Source organism: Vicugna pacos, chromosome 24, assembly GCF_048564905.1.
Source record: "Vicugna pacos chromosome 24, VicPac4, whole genome shotgun sequence".
Classification (NCBI taxonomy): Eukaryota; Metazoa; Chordata; class Mammalia; order Artiodactyla; family Camelidae; genus Vicugna; species Vicugna pacos.
In genome coordinates, this window is record NC_133010.1 from 25,663,946 (window position 1) to 25,678,697 (window position 14,752).

At 44.9% G+C, this 14,752-nt stretch overlaps 1 protein-coding gene across 6 annotated transcripts in view; it reads left to right on the top strand.

Annotated features, from left to right (window-relative positions):
* The window catches only part of PTPRM (protein tyrosine phosphatase receptor type M), a 643,552-nt gene that overhangs the window by 525,981 nt on the left and 102,819 nt on the right, over positions 1-14,752 (top strand). For all 6 annotated transcript variants that reach the window (XM_072949242.1, XM_072949243.1, XM_072949238.1 and 3 more), the window contains one exon: positions 1,364-1,551. In XM_072949242.1, coding sequence (XP_072805343.1) covers positions 1,364-1,551 — 188 coding nt within the window. The remainder of the gene's footprint in view (positions 1-1,363; positions 1,552-14,752) is intronic.

The following is a 14,752-nucleotide window of genomic DNA, read 5'->3' on the forward strand; positions in this document are numbered from 1 at the left end:
TTTTCATACTTTATCCCTGAAATCAATTTTGATTTAATGTTCTCCTTTTAAGTGCCTTTCGCATTATTGTTTGATGAGACACATCCTCAGTCGTAAAACAGCAAAAGGGATTCAGCATTATAATGAGTTAACCTGTAGAATGTGGAACTCTTTTAATCTAATAGCACTTTCCTGCGTAAGACATTTTTTAATAGCTACAATTTCTGCAGTTCATTAATCTAATTTACTAGGAGTCTTCCATTAAAATATGGCCTCTTTAGGCTTATTTGACCAAATTTTGACATTAATTTTGCAGTACAATTTGGTTGACTTGTTTAAGAAATTTAAAAGAGAAAAATGTGTCGAATGCAAATACGACTTATTTAGTCATTACTTGGTTCATGGGGGATGAAGAGCAATTATGATACTATTTTAACCTCCTTTTTTGTTATTGAGTGCTTAAATCAAACACCTCCATCCTAACGAGATGGGAGAACTGAGGCTTTGCCCTCTGACCACCTTTGAATAGAAAACTTAACTGTCAGATTAAAGCACAAAATAAAAACTACCTGTAATTATTCACGCAGTACTATTGCTTATGCCCTGTTTCCTTTTTCTCCTCCTCTTTTCTCCTGATATGTATCTTCTTAAAAGTGCCTATAAATGGTAAGTTCCCCCACGCGCCCGCCCCTTGGAGAAGGTGTGGAGGGCTGGGGTGGGGGGTCTTACCTGTAGATTCGGACGAAGCCAGCTGGTTCTGCTGTGTGCTGGCCTGCATGTTGGCTCCCGTAGAACATCCCATGAGTGCTGTGTTGGTCCATCCTGTTCTGTCCAGCTTTCTGATCCTGGCGCATGTGAAGTGATTCATCCAACCAACTTCCCTCCCCTCTCCCCGTATCAAGTCCACATTTTCATTGCTAGCTTTGTAAGCCAACCCATCTTGTGCACTTTTATTTTGCTCACAGAACATTCGTACAGAGTTTATTCACGTCATCATCCAAACCAGTTAACTAATCTTCGTAGGATTACAAGACTGGCTTTGCACCAGGCCTTGGTGAAGTTTCAGACAGAAACTTCGATGAACTTTAGCACCCGAAGGCTAAAGGATTCTTACCAACTAGCTTTGTGAAAGCAACATATCGTTTGGACTGCTTTGTTAAAAAACAAACAAACAAGAAACCACCAAAGATTCCTGCCTCATTCCTATCGATATTGCCAACCCCATTTAAGGTTCTAAACATTTAACTTTCCTTTTTTGCTGAGCCATCGTAGGGACCGGCGCGACTGTAGGTGGAGGGGATGTCCGCAGCACTCCTTAGATTCTCGGCGATCCCGGCGTAGCTCCTGGTCCTCCCTCACTTTCTCCACGGCCTTCTTTCCCCAGACGAGTCACACACGATGGCCAGCGACACCAGCAGCTTGGTGCAGTCCCACACCTACAAGAAACGCGAGCCGGCCGACGTGCCCTACCAGACCGGACAGCTGCACCCCGCCATCCGGGTGGCAGACCTGCTTCAGCACATCACGCAGATGAAGTGCGCCGAAGGCTACGGCTTCAAGGAGGAGTACGAGGTGAGCACGGGCCCCGCATGCCTTGGGGCTCCTTCGCCGCCGCCCAGGTCTTGGCGCCAGGTGTCCTGCGCACAGCATGTCCAGCCAGCCGGTGGCGCCCACGAGGCCGGCCAGGACAGGACCAGTGTCTCATCGTCCGCTTCCACCGGTGGTGAGACTTCCCACTGGGAAGCTATCATGCGCTCAGTGGGAAAAGGGGGGATAGGCCACCTTTTTCTTTGTTCCGCATAAATTCACAGTGAAAACAGAGGCCTGCTCGGCTCCTTCCCCGTTCCTGATCACCTTTCTTGGCTTTTCCTGAAATTAAGTCTGGTGTTGAATCCCAATCACTTTGTAGTGTTATCTCAGAAGGAAGCTGCCCCCCAAGACAACTGCAGACCAACCAGCGACACCTTGCAGGGGAGACAGGGTGGAGTAGAGGGGCTGGCTGGTGTCAGGCTGTGACAGTTGTCACTGCCACCAGCCCAGGGAGCTGGTCGCCGTCCTGGGATCTGGGGCAGACACCCCTGGGCGGGTGGGGAGGGATGGGTTCCAGGAACAGCGATATAGACTCTGGCACCATACGCAAAATGTACCCCACCCCTTCCACAGCCTCTGTCTGTAGCTAGTTCTGTTGGAAAGTCATTCATGGAGTGAAGAGAATTCACTGATTTGGAGAAGTCTGGTTCAAAAGAGCACGCCATCACTGAGTGTGTGTGTGTGTGTGTGTGTGTGTGTGTGGGAGGTGTGTGTATGAGAGAGAGAGACTGTGTGTGAGTAGGGAGTAAGAGGAGCGAAGAAAAGGGCTTGGATCTCTGTTACTTTATTAAATAAAATTAGTTCACAGTCATTGGTGAAGATAAAGGAGCAGCGTGCTTACAGGAAGTGTAGGATCATGTAGCTTTGTGCCTTTTTATACTTAAGAATGGATTTCTGGTACCATGTCTACCTGACTCACTCACGACTGGGGAACGTCTTGTCTGGAATTAGAGTCTTTTTCAAAATCAGTTCCAGTTTGAAAACTCTGCTTCTTTCTCCTTTGTGGGGACACTCATGGTACTTCATTTTATGCCCCACATGCTCTGTTGTCTTGGGCTTGGCTCCACTTCTGAGCGTAGTCACCGAAGACTCGTTGCAGCAGCAAGAGCGGCACCACTGCAACGCAGGTCTTTGTCCAGCTCAGGCAAACACCCAGGCGCACCTTGCTCTGCTGACACGTGTGTCCGTGTGGCTTGCCAGTGACCTCAGTTCAGAAGGCTGCAAAGCCAGGGAAACTCACACAAGCCAGGCCCCAAGGCTTTGATTTAAGTCCAGGAAGTATTTCCAGGTGAAGTTCTGCATTTTAGCCATCCTGAAGTTCTTAGGTTTACCTTTACCCATTTAATTTTATAATTCAGTGAAACTGACTGCCTTTGCATATTTCCTCATGCACTTTCAAAGGCTGGCTTAGGAATTAATAGGATTAAGAGCAACACTTCCAAAAGCATTAATATCTTATGAAGGACAAAATTAGGTTATTGAGAAAATACAAGCCTAATGAATAGACATGAAGTCTTTAGTTCTATCCAGCATTCAGAATGCAGATATGGCTCTAAAGTTTATTAAAGATGTTAACGTCAAAGAGATTAGTTATAGGCTCAAGTAACAATTCATAAAATAACCCAAGTCCAATTTTTCATGGACTGTTTTAAAATACCAACCTTAGGACTTCCAGTGACACACCACAGATGATGCATATTTGGCAGTAAGCAGAAAGTTGGCTCCTATTCGTATCTCCTGAAGAAATCTGATTCGTAAGTGCAAACTGAAACAGTTTCTACTCATCTTAAGCATGTTATAATTGATGATTCATTAAGAGTTGTTATGCTGTGAAATAAATGTATTAATTACATTTCAAAAAACTTTTTCTCAGTAGATCAGAGAGGACTATTTAACAGTGATATATACGGGTAATCCAGTCACCACATTATACACTTTGAAGTTACATCATGTTCTATGTCAATTGTATCTAAATAAAGCTAGGGAGAGAAAGTAAAAACTTTCTAATGCCAAAACCACTATCAGTTTTTTCTTTTTTTAAGAAGGAAGGAAAAAAAATGAAGAAAGAACATACACTAGAGGGGAAATCAGGAACAAATAGGAAGGTGCTATTGGGAGAACCTGAGGTGGAAGTTGTGGCAGGAGTAATCTTCGCATTCAGCGATTCTCAGGTTATTGGGTGTCCCCCTCCTCCTCCTGCAGGGCAGGGTGCAGATGTGGGCGGGAGAACCAGGGCAGGACAGAGCAAGCGGGACGTGAGGAGTGGTGCTGGTCCGTGGGTAAACCCCTAGAGAGGATGCGGGCACTGGGGCACCTGCAGCCCGGAGTCCTACCCTCACCACCCCGGCCTGCACGCGCCACGAGTTACGGGCCCAGACCTCCCCTCGAGGCGCAGCCGGACTTGCGTGTGTTAACGGGGTGGCAGCAGGTCCCAGCTGCGTCTACCCCGATCCACTTTCTCTAACCCCAGGGAATTCTTATTCCAATGTGAATCTGGAATATCCTTAAGTGGAATGTTTTAAAGCTCATTTGGCTTTCAGAACACTGACCAAGTGCATCTCTTTGACTCTCGGTGTGAAGTAACCACACTGAAAGTCAGGCATGTGTGGCTGTCTAGTGTTCTGTGAATCTCGTGGGTCAGACACTGAGAGGCTGTAGACTGGGACGAGGCTCTGGTGCCACACTGCCGGGATGCCAACTCAGCCTGGGTCGAGCTGTCTGAGCTCTGGGCCTGTTTCCTCATCTGTGAAACGGAACAACTAGGTCCTCAACCTCATAATGCTGTTTTGAGGCTTAACTCCTTGAGTGCGTCTAAGTGCTGGAGTTGAGTCTGGCACTCGGTTGAAGCATTAGCTAGTATTAGAGGAAGGTCCTAATTTACAGTCGGATCCGAGGGAGAGTCCACTCGGTGTTCTTTGCAGGGAAGCCTTTCCCGTTACGACTTCAGCACCTCTCCCGTGTTCGCGCTCTGGGTGGGCGGAGCCCAGCCTTTCATGGGAAGGCTCAGCGGCTGTTTGCTTCATCTGTAGGACCGGATCGTTCCTTTACCACGCGTCATATTTCATCAAAACTTCCCGTGGAAAAGTGACTTAAATAAGTAGGTGGTTTGATTCTGTGGAGAAAGAGTTTGAGAACTGAGGCAAAAAGTTAAGCATTTTTCCTTTTTGTTTAAAGTATAGTTGACTTACAGTATTATATTAATTTCAGGTGTACAATGTGGTGATTTGGTATTTTTATGGATTTCACACCAAAGTTATTGTAACAGTGTTAACTGTATTCCTAGTGGTGAACATTCCATCCCTGGGACTTACTCTTCTTTTTTTTTTTTGTTACAGTTTACCAGGTAAAATACAGTTTGCTAGGTTAAACCTGAACCTCAGATAAACAGTGAAGAACTTTTTAGTATAAGTATGTCCCAAATAGTACATGGGACATACTTACACTAAAAAGTAGTCGTTGTGTATATGACCCTCAGTTAATACTTTAAAATACACGCTGTTGGGGGAAGGTATAGCTCAGTGGGAGAGCACGTGCATATTAGCATGCACAAGGTCTTGGGGTCAATCCATATAAACAAACAAATAAGTAATAAATAAATACAACCTAATTACCCCCCAAAAAATTAAAAATTAAAGTAAAACAATTTTTGCTATATTTATGCTATTATCTTTTATTGTTGAAATAATATTTTCATATCTAAGCTAGAGAAGTCCTAAGGAGGGTAGAACTACAGACCACAGAATGCACTTTTTTAAAACAGTGGTTCCACTAGTGTCTTTGCAAGGTCGGACCTGAGGGGAGGTTGAACTTAACAAGCTGCGCTCATCGGTTCACCAGAGAATAGCAAGCACGTGGGGTGCACCTGACACTCCCGGGGCTGGGGACACAGAGGAGGCGCCGGCTGCAGGAGAGAACAGCCAAGGGGTGGCTTAAGCATGCCTGGTGAAACCCCAAAAGAGAGATCTTAATCGGCAGTGCTTTGAAGCCCTGGGGTGCAAATCTGGGCAAAGATGACTCTTTCCTCAAAGGAAGAGTTGAAGTTGGCCAGGAGGAGGCGAGAAAGTGGGATTCCAGGCCGACAGGAAAGCAGGAGGTGGCGGGCAGTCAGGGCTCCATCATGAAGGGCCCCGTGTGGGCCACTGAGAAGCTCGGACATCACCCTGGCTGCCGCGGGAAGAGGAGGGGGACTCGGGTAACGTGAGTCTCGCTCCTGTACTTGGCTCAAGATCTGTTAATACAAACAGCTCGGTTTTTTAATGCCACTATATGAGGCATACAGGAACTGTTTGAAAGATAACAGTCAACACCCAGAAAGTAAAGGGAGAAGGAGAGTGTATTTACTGAAAAAGTGTAACATGAACCACATCGCTGTGTCCCCATTCAAAGAGTGCGGTGCGATGCTTGGCCTTGAGACTTGTTGAAGCCATGAATTACTTCCTTCCTGAGGTGTCCCGAGGGGTAAAATGGCAGGAGCGCCTCCGGTTGCCCTCCTGGCTCAGTGTAATCGCCCAGTCAGCCTTTCTGGTTTTCTTCAATCCACGGACATCAGGAGACACCAGCCACTTAGATGATAAACTCTTTTTGAAATAGGGACTCTCTCTCTCTGTTGACACCGTTTCAACTAGTGCGTCTTGATCTTTCCCCAGACAGAAATGTCCAAACACTGACCGACACCCTGGAAGAAAGGGTCCATCTAGACAAGAGGAAAAACATGGTGGGGGATGAGGCAGAGCATTACAAAGTGCTGAGTTTTTTATCCGATTTTGTTCTAACGAGATCGTCATGTGGCATCTCTCACCAGGGAAATGCAATAATTTGATTCAAAGGAACCTCAGACATGAATCACAACAGAACAAGTAAACCAGGCTGAAATGAACAGAAAATGGCACGTTGTCAGCAGAGACTAGGTCGGGGATCTCAGGAGAAAGACCCAGTGGGAAGGGCGAGTTTGTGTCGCTGGTGCAAAAGAGGAGCTGGTCCTTTCTCCCCAAAGGCACAGCACGGTCTCTGCTGAGCCCTTGGGGAAGACCGTGGTTTCACCGGAAATGTAGGAAGAAGAGGCTGCACTCCAGGGAGCAGCGGACGCTGAGCCGTCCTGCCCTGCAGACCCCGGGCCCCTGTCACCGGAGTGAACAGGGAGACTCCGGACTCTCCGTCTGCCCGGAACTGCGGCCTCACCCTCCACGGGGCAGGGCAGAGCCGGAAGTTGCTCCCTGCTGCCTTAGGTCCTGGGATACGGGAGGGGGTCCCCCCCTCAGTGGGGACCCCGCAGCATTAGAATTCCTGCCCCTCTGTTACCCCCAAAAGCCCTTCTTGGGTCCTTGATTTTTGAACTGAACCTGTCTTCCAGGGTCTAAGCAGGGAAAAAAAAAAAAAGCATTAACCTTAAGTAGGAAAGTAGTCCTGTAATTCTAAAAGAATCCATGTTGCTATCATTGTAAAATGAAGATAAAGGTAAAAGTGCCCACATCAGGCCTCCTGAAAAATCACGGCTGGCACTGGTTCCTTAGCTAGTCATCAGTATCCCTCCGGGGCCCAAAAATGTACCAGTTACTAGAGCTGAGACGCATGAACCTGAGTCACTCTTGCAGCCACTCTGCAGAAAGTATGTGCACGTGTACGTCTGTGTCCAAATATATTTAAAAAGCACTATCCTGCCTGCTTTTTTCCTGTTATTTCTCCAGGGGCCAAACACTGAGGATGAATTTTATAATTGAACGTGGGGATTGTTTTTTTGCTCAGTGTCAACTGGCGCGTCAGAGACGTTATGCCAAAACCTTCAGGCTTAAGTACAACTTCTGCCTTTTCCCAAGGAACCTGGATTTTTTTTTTTTTTGAGCATGTCTAGCATCTTGTAGCTAGCTCCTTGGAGATATTTTTAACATGTATGGATTGTATGTTCCCCCCCTCCTCCTTCCCCCTGTTTTCTAAGTAAAACTAATGATTCTGTTCCATGGAAGCACAATGCTGTGTTTGATGCTGGACAGAGTCGTGACAAGCTCGGAAGGAACTGTCGTTAAAACATCTCACTTGACCTCTAAGATCCAGTTTTATTTAAAATGTTCTTCAAAAATAAAATAAGATAAGATAAAATAAAATAAAATGTAAAATGATATTCTTGTCTCCCACCTCAGGGAAGCCAGGGAAAACTTAAAGAAGAAAACCACTCCCTGAAAACCGCCTCCTCCCTGCAGAGGCTGAAGGCTGTTTCCTGCTGAGATGCCCTTAGGCAGGGAGGGCCCCCCCCCCCCGGCCCGCCCCGGGGAAGACAGGCGGGATCCTCGGGCGGGCAGCAGCCCCGGGAAGGAGGGCGCCCTGGTGGTGCTGTTTCTCCCCATAGGAGGCTACTGAGCAGAGAGAGAACTGCAGCCTCTTCTAGACAAGTTCTAAGAACCCTTTGTGGGGTTCTGGACACAGAGGCCGGGGCAGGTGGGATGAGAGATGCTTCGTGTTAAGTACCTGGCAGAAGCATTGCCAGCAGAGCTGGTCCCTGCTGCTGTGTGTGGGCCACGGCGGGCCACGGCGGGGGCCTCCTCCCACTCACCTCCGGCCCCCACTCTTCAAATGTGCTTCCAGTCCCCGCTTCACACGCCGGGGCACCAGCTGCGTCAGTCAGCCGCCACAATCAGTTGCAGGTTATTTTCTGTCCCACAGGACACAAAACAAACAAAACAAAACCATCGAAAGCCAAGGTTGGGGCGTTGGGGGAGCCTTGGCGGGCACGGCACATACATTAGGAATCACAACAGCTGCGCCGCCAGTGGCTGCAGCAGCCAAGTGAGCTTTGTCGTGTTTCTATCCTTTGATTGTTATGGTTATGTTGAGCTGGTTCCCTAAGAAAATGGCAGAAACTTCTGTCTGGAATTTTGAGGCTGCTTCAAGCTGTTTGGGCCAAGCAGGTGTGTGTGTTTATGAATACTTTCTCTGTAGCTCAGAATTTCTGTGTATTTTCAAATAGCACCACAGAGAGGGTTGATGTTACTATGAGTACTTGGTAGATTTTTTTCTCCAAACTACGAATATAAAAGCGTTTGTTTTCTTTGTCACACGATCCATTTTGTCACGCTTGCTTCCAGGACCTCTGATGTGTTAGCTGAACTTTTAATCCAGTTCCCTTTTGCCCACACCCCTGATAAGATCATGTACTCAGAAAGCTTCAGCAAATGTAGTTTAAAATGGTTATTTCTTACGACCCTCCGTCCTCCCTCTGAGGATAGCTCGTGGTGGCAGACGCGTTCCAGTTTGAAGCACTTTGAGTCAACTGTCTGGTTTCCCTTTTGAAGCTACTTAGTAGAACTTTCTTGATCTCCCCTGGGAGGAGCGAAGCGCTTTTTCTACTTGTTAACATGCTTTTAGTGTCAGATGCCATTAGTCACCGGCCCGGCCCAGAGGGGACCGTAAGGGCCGCTGTGTCCCAGCACCTGCCGACCTCATGTGCATCTGGTACCAGTTGGATGCTGTCACCTCCCACTGATGTGGTCCAGCTGCCCTGGGCACAGTCACATGGCCCTCCCTCTCCCTCACCTCCGCCCCAGCAGCTCACAAGTCCCACCACCCTCCCCTCCCACCATTTCCACCCCGTCCCTGCCTCTCTGAGCCCACTGGCTGGCCCTCCTGTCTTGCCTACACCCTAGGGATGGCCCCCCACCTTATCTCTTGACAGCTGGTCTCCTTTTCAAATCCATCCTCCACTCTGTAGCCAGTTTTCTTTGTGAAAGATACACGCATCACATCTGATTTCTTGCAAAAACTGGAAACTCCTTAGCAGAACATACTCAGCCCTCCGTGCCGCGACGTCAGCCTGTGTTCCAGGCTTTCCCTTTAACTGCAGCTGCTCTCCACCACGTGCTGCAGGGTCCAGTGCCTCTGAATTAGTCGCCGACGCTCACCCCCTAAGCACCTTGCTGCCTCTGGGCCACCCTTCACATCCGGTTTCTGCCTGGAGGAACTTCTGGCCTCTTAGTCAGCTGCCGGATCCCTCCAGACCCCACTCACTCACAGGCTACCTCCTCTGAAGTCTTCCCCAGTCTCCCAGTCAGAAACACCAGTCCACCCGTGGTCTCATAGCTTGGCGTTTGAATGACATGGTAGGTGATATATTAATTGATAATGCAGTGGGCAATATGTTAACTGATAATGTTGTAAACTATATGTTAGGTTGTTCAATAGATAGTTGAGATATACTGCTAAATATAAGTTACTTTACATTTGTTGAATTGATTTTTGTGTATTTCAACACTTATACCCCTGGAAGGGAGATGAAATTAAAGATGAATAGACCTATTTAAAAATACTTGTTCAGAACGGTACAGATTATCACGTAGGATCGAGTGGGTTGGGGGCACCCAGCCAGGAAAAACTGTGCTGACCAACCTGAACCTTACAATCCTGATCACTTACAAACGGGAAAAATGGCGTGGCTTCATCTGATCACTTTACTTGCGGAATGCCAACCATGTGTTTAAAATTTTAGCGTCAATATTTTTATCCCATGTTTGCTTTCATTTCTTTTTTAATCCCTTAATAGAAAACACGTAGAATCACCTAGAGATGTCAGTGCACTTCATAACAAAAGAGAAACTGTATGTCATCAAACAGATTCAAAGCTCTTGAAAGGAATCTGTGTCATCAAAGATGTATGTTAGCAGGGAGCAAGGTTTGAGGGGTGGGCTTTTCTCAGAATCTTGCTTGGCTCCTAGAATCTTGGTGATGATGTTGGTGGTCCCTACCTTGGTCTAATTCCTAATTGCTAGCCCTCTGCAAAGATACGCACACAGATAAATAGATCGAGGGAGATACAGAGATTTCTAACCACAGTGTTATCACATTAGAATCATACCCATTTTACAGATGAGGGAATGGCTCAAATCTAAGTAACTTGCTGAAGGTCATCCCACTTTGGAGTGGTAGGACTTATTTCAGAATCTGTTGACTCCAAAGTCCATGTTCTTTCTTTTTTAAAAAAATATTTTTATTGAAGTGTAGTTGATTTACAATGTTAGTTTCAGTTATATAGCAGCAAAGTTGATTCAGTTTTTTTTCTTTTCGGATTCTTCTCCGTTATAGTGTATTATAAGAAATTGACTGCAGTTCCTTGTGCTATACCACAGGTCCTCATTGTTTATTTAATATGTAATAACGTGTGTCTGTTAATCCCCAACTCCTAATTTATCCCTCCCTGCCCCTTCCCCTTTGGTAACCATAGTTGGTTTTCTGTGTTCTTTCCACGACACCAAGTGACGTCCGCCTGCAACACCACCAGAAATACAGACATACAGAAGTTAACCTTGTGTTTTACTGATTTGACTTGTGGTTTCATGGCAGGAGTGTGATTTTCCTCCATGCAGTTTTATTTGCTTTGAAGTGTTCGGTCCTTTGGCAGAAGACCCATCCAACCCCGGCGGCCCTGCTGACGGGGCCAACTCTGGCTCGTTTCAGTATTTTAGCAGCAGCAGATGCTGCCGGTTAACCTCGCTAAGTGTCCCAACTCCGCGAGGAGGCCACTCTTACATGCTCTAGTTTTTCATTGTCAAGAACTGCAGGAAGATGATTCTGCAGGTATCTACTGGCCAGCCTGGTTCGTGGGAAACCCACCAGGACCAGTTAAGCTAAAATCAAGCTGCCGCTCTTGAGAGTCACAGATCCCACCAGCTGCCTCTCTCCCTGCATTGTTGCATCACTGCTGACCAGCCCAGTAGAGGGAGGGAGAAAATGAAGCATAGATGTGAATTGTGTGTGAAAGCACAAGGTTTCCTCAGAGATCTTCTCCAGAAGAGGGTGAATCTTTCTTCAGTGAGATGATACAACAGACCAGTGACAGGCTTGCGAACTGAATCTCTGACCTCTGGGCAGAACCAAGATAACACCTTTAAGCTTTGACTAAATGATGCAGAAAAATCGCCGGTTGAAAAGGAGATTATTTTTTCCCCAAAGAATAGTGCTAGGAAGTAGAAAGGACTGTGGACTGCCAGTCAGCAGACTTGGGTCCAAGGGTTTGACCAGTCACATCATTGAAGAGTCTCGCTGAGACCCTAACCCTGGACCCTTGAATGAGTCACTTACCTTCCCTGAAGCAACTGAATCAGTTGTGAAGACAGGTGCCTCCTAGACGCCTCTGATTTTATAAGTCATGCTGTCACCTTGGTTTGGTTGATGTATCTCCATGGATGGGACATTTTTTGGTTGACGTATCTCCACGGATGGGGTGTTTTTTTGTTGACGTATCTCCATGGATAGGATGTTTGTTGGTTGACGTATGTCCATGGATGGGATATTCCCCAGTGGGAGACCCTGACCAGCTGCCTGAGAACTGCAGCCTGGTGGTCACTGGTGTGTTGAGGGCCATCACTGGGGGCCCACAGGCAGTTCTCTGGCCCTGTCTCACCAGTTTTGAGTTTATTCAGCATTTCTGAACAAGGAGATTTCTATCCCTCTTCTTTTTTCTTCCTCTCTCTTCCCCATTTCAACCTCTTCCCAACCTCACTTCTAACCCCCACCCCACCTCCAAAACACTGGAAACTCCAAGTTGAGAGGATACAGTATGATATTAGTACAGTTTTGTATCAAGTCCTCATCATGTCTAAAAGGTGTCTATGGTCAACATGCCATTACGTCTCTAATCCCCACTGACCCGTTGTAAGGATCATGAATAATAAGGAAATATATTGATTAAATGTTTTGAATTAATTTATTGCACATTGTATATTGTATAAATTCACATTTTTACATGTATTATTCAGACCAAAATAACATTGAATCAGAGCCCATAGTCTTTTTGACCCGTCCTGTCTCTGAAAAGGAATAGAACGTGCTGACTTTTCCAACTTCTGATGCATCTTCTGAAATACAAGACGTTTTGTGTCCATGATGGAATTCATCTATTGTTCAGTACCTTAGAAATTCTTAGAAACCGCTTCTCTCCCTGTATCTTCTGTTGTTGCCCTTTAGGGACACGTGGAAAGCCTCTCGTCTGTTTACTTCAGGGAAATTATGCAAGATATACTGAATAATTATAATGTACTCAGTGTTCATTATAAATGCACAGCGTATGTTTTTATATGTATTGTATTTATGTGCTTTCAGTAATTATGCATTGGAGTTTCTTGCCAATTCTATGGCCAAAATATTTTACTTGGCTGGTTACTAAGTGTATTTTAAGCTTACTTCTTGAAACATGAAGAGAATACAGTGTAAGTCCAATTAACATAATTAATCTGCCCAAAGAGAAGGCTTGCTTTTATTTTTTCTGTATTTTAATGATGAAAAACAGTTGTAAGGATGCAGAGCAACAAAGTGTATTTTTAAAGGTTTCCACGTCCCAATTTTATTGCTGTTTTCCTTTAAAAACAGCACATAATTTTTGAAAGAAATTTGGAAATTTTATAAACAGTGTAAAGAAAACAAAGACAATAAAAATCACCCATAAACTTACTAATTTCCAGCAATATTTTAATGCATTAGAATCTTTCTGTAAGTAATTTCGTATCTTGTCCTCCCACTCCATATTACGTCACAAATGTTCCTGTGTCTTTGCCGTGAACGCTGCTGTGAATGATTCTTTGGATTTACCTCCATCATTTCCTATAGACAGATTTCAGGAGGTGGAATGATTGGCTCGAAGTGTGTAAAATGCTGAGGTTCTTCATGCATGTTGACAACTCGCTTTCTAGAAAACCTGACCAGTTCACTCTCACCATCAGCCCTTGCCGTGAGAAGGCTCAGTCTCCACACACTGGCCCTGAAACAAGCATTCGTCTTTTTGTCTGAGTCCTTGCCAGTTTGATAGGTGAAAAAAGAATATCTCATTATTGTTCCATTTGAAACTAAACATGCCTTATATGGTCTTTATGTGTTCACTGGCCACGTGAAAATTACCTTTTGTGAACTGCCCATAGACTTTGCCTCTTTTTTTCACTAGGGTGCTAACATCTCCTACTGACTTGTATGATCTCTTCTTCTGTGCTTGCCTGATTCCTCTTCGGAAATGCACTGGCCACCCTTGAGCTTTGTGCTTCCATCATTTTAGAATCACCTTGTCCTTGAAAAACGTGGACGTTTTATGCAATCATTTTTTTTTCATGAAAAACTCTGTATAATTTTGGGTTTGGGAGGGGCTGGGGCAGTAATTAAGTTTATTTACTTTTTTATCGGAGGTACTTGGGACTGAACCCAGGACCTCGTGCATGCTAAGCACATGCTCTACACACTGAGCTACACCCTCTCGCTCTCTGTAATTTTGGTTGTGATTGCATGGGATCCATTTTAAAAGTTTGGGAGAATTGACTTCTTGGCAGTACTGGATCTTCACGTCTTAATATGGTTTATGCCTCTATTTATTTGGATCTTTTCTGTTTTTCAGCAGAGTTTCAGGATGTTCTCCATGAAATCTTGTATATCTTCTAGTTATGGGTACTTTTTGTTATGGTAATAGTATCTTCTAAAGTTACATTTTCTTTTTATTGCAAGAATATAGAGTGTATGTATAAACATAGGGAGGTATGGATGTATCAGTATATGTGCGTGTATATACGTACACACACACACACACTTTGTATATTGCTCTTTTGTCCAGAAACATTTGTCTGCTGCCTTTATTTCCATCATTTGTCTGTAGATTATTCTGGACTTTTCCACGGAGAAATCATGTCAACTCTCATTAGTGATAGTTTTGTTTCTCATTAATCCTAATACATTTTATTTATTTTTTCTTGCTTATAAAGCTGACTATAGAGCCTCCAGTACAAAACTGACTAAAACTTTGTTTGGCAAGCATCATTGTCTAGGCCTGATTTTCAGGGAAAAGGCTTTTAATGATGAACAGTTTGTTACAATTAGTGTAAGGATATTCCCTTTTATTTCTGCTTTACTAGTTTTATTTACCATGCATAAATATGGAATTTGATAAAACACCTTTTCAGCACTTATTGCTATACAAAATAATTACTTTATTTCTATGTTAGTGTGGTGGGTTAATTAATAGAATTAATACTCCAGTATCAAACCAGCCCTTCATTCCTGGGATAAGTGTAAATTGCTCATGATATGCACTAAACATTGCTGAAGACTGTTCACTAATGGCTAGTGTCCACGAGTGGCTAGTCTCTTAATGATCCTCTTATATTTCCATTGTCTCATTTTAGAATGAAAAAGATTTCTGCTTTTTAAAATGAATTAGATAGCATTC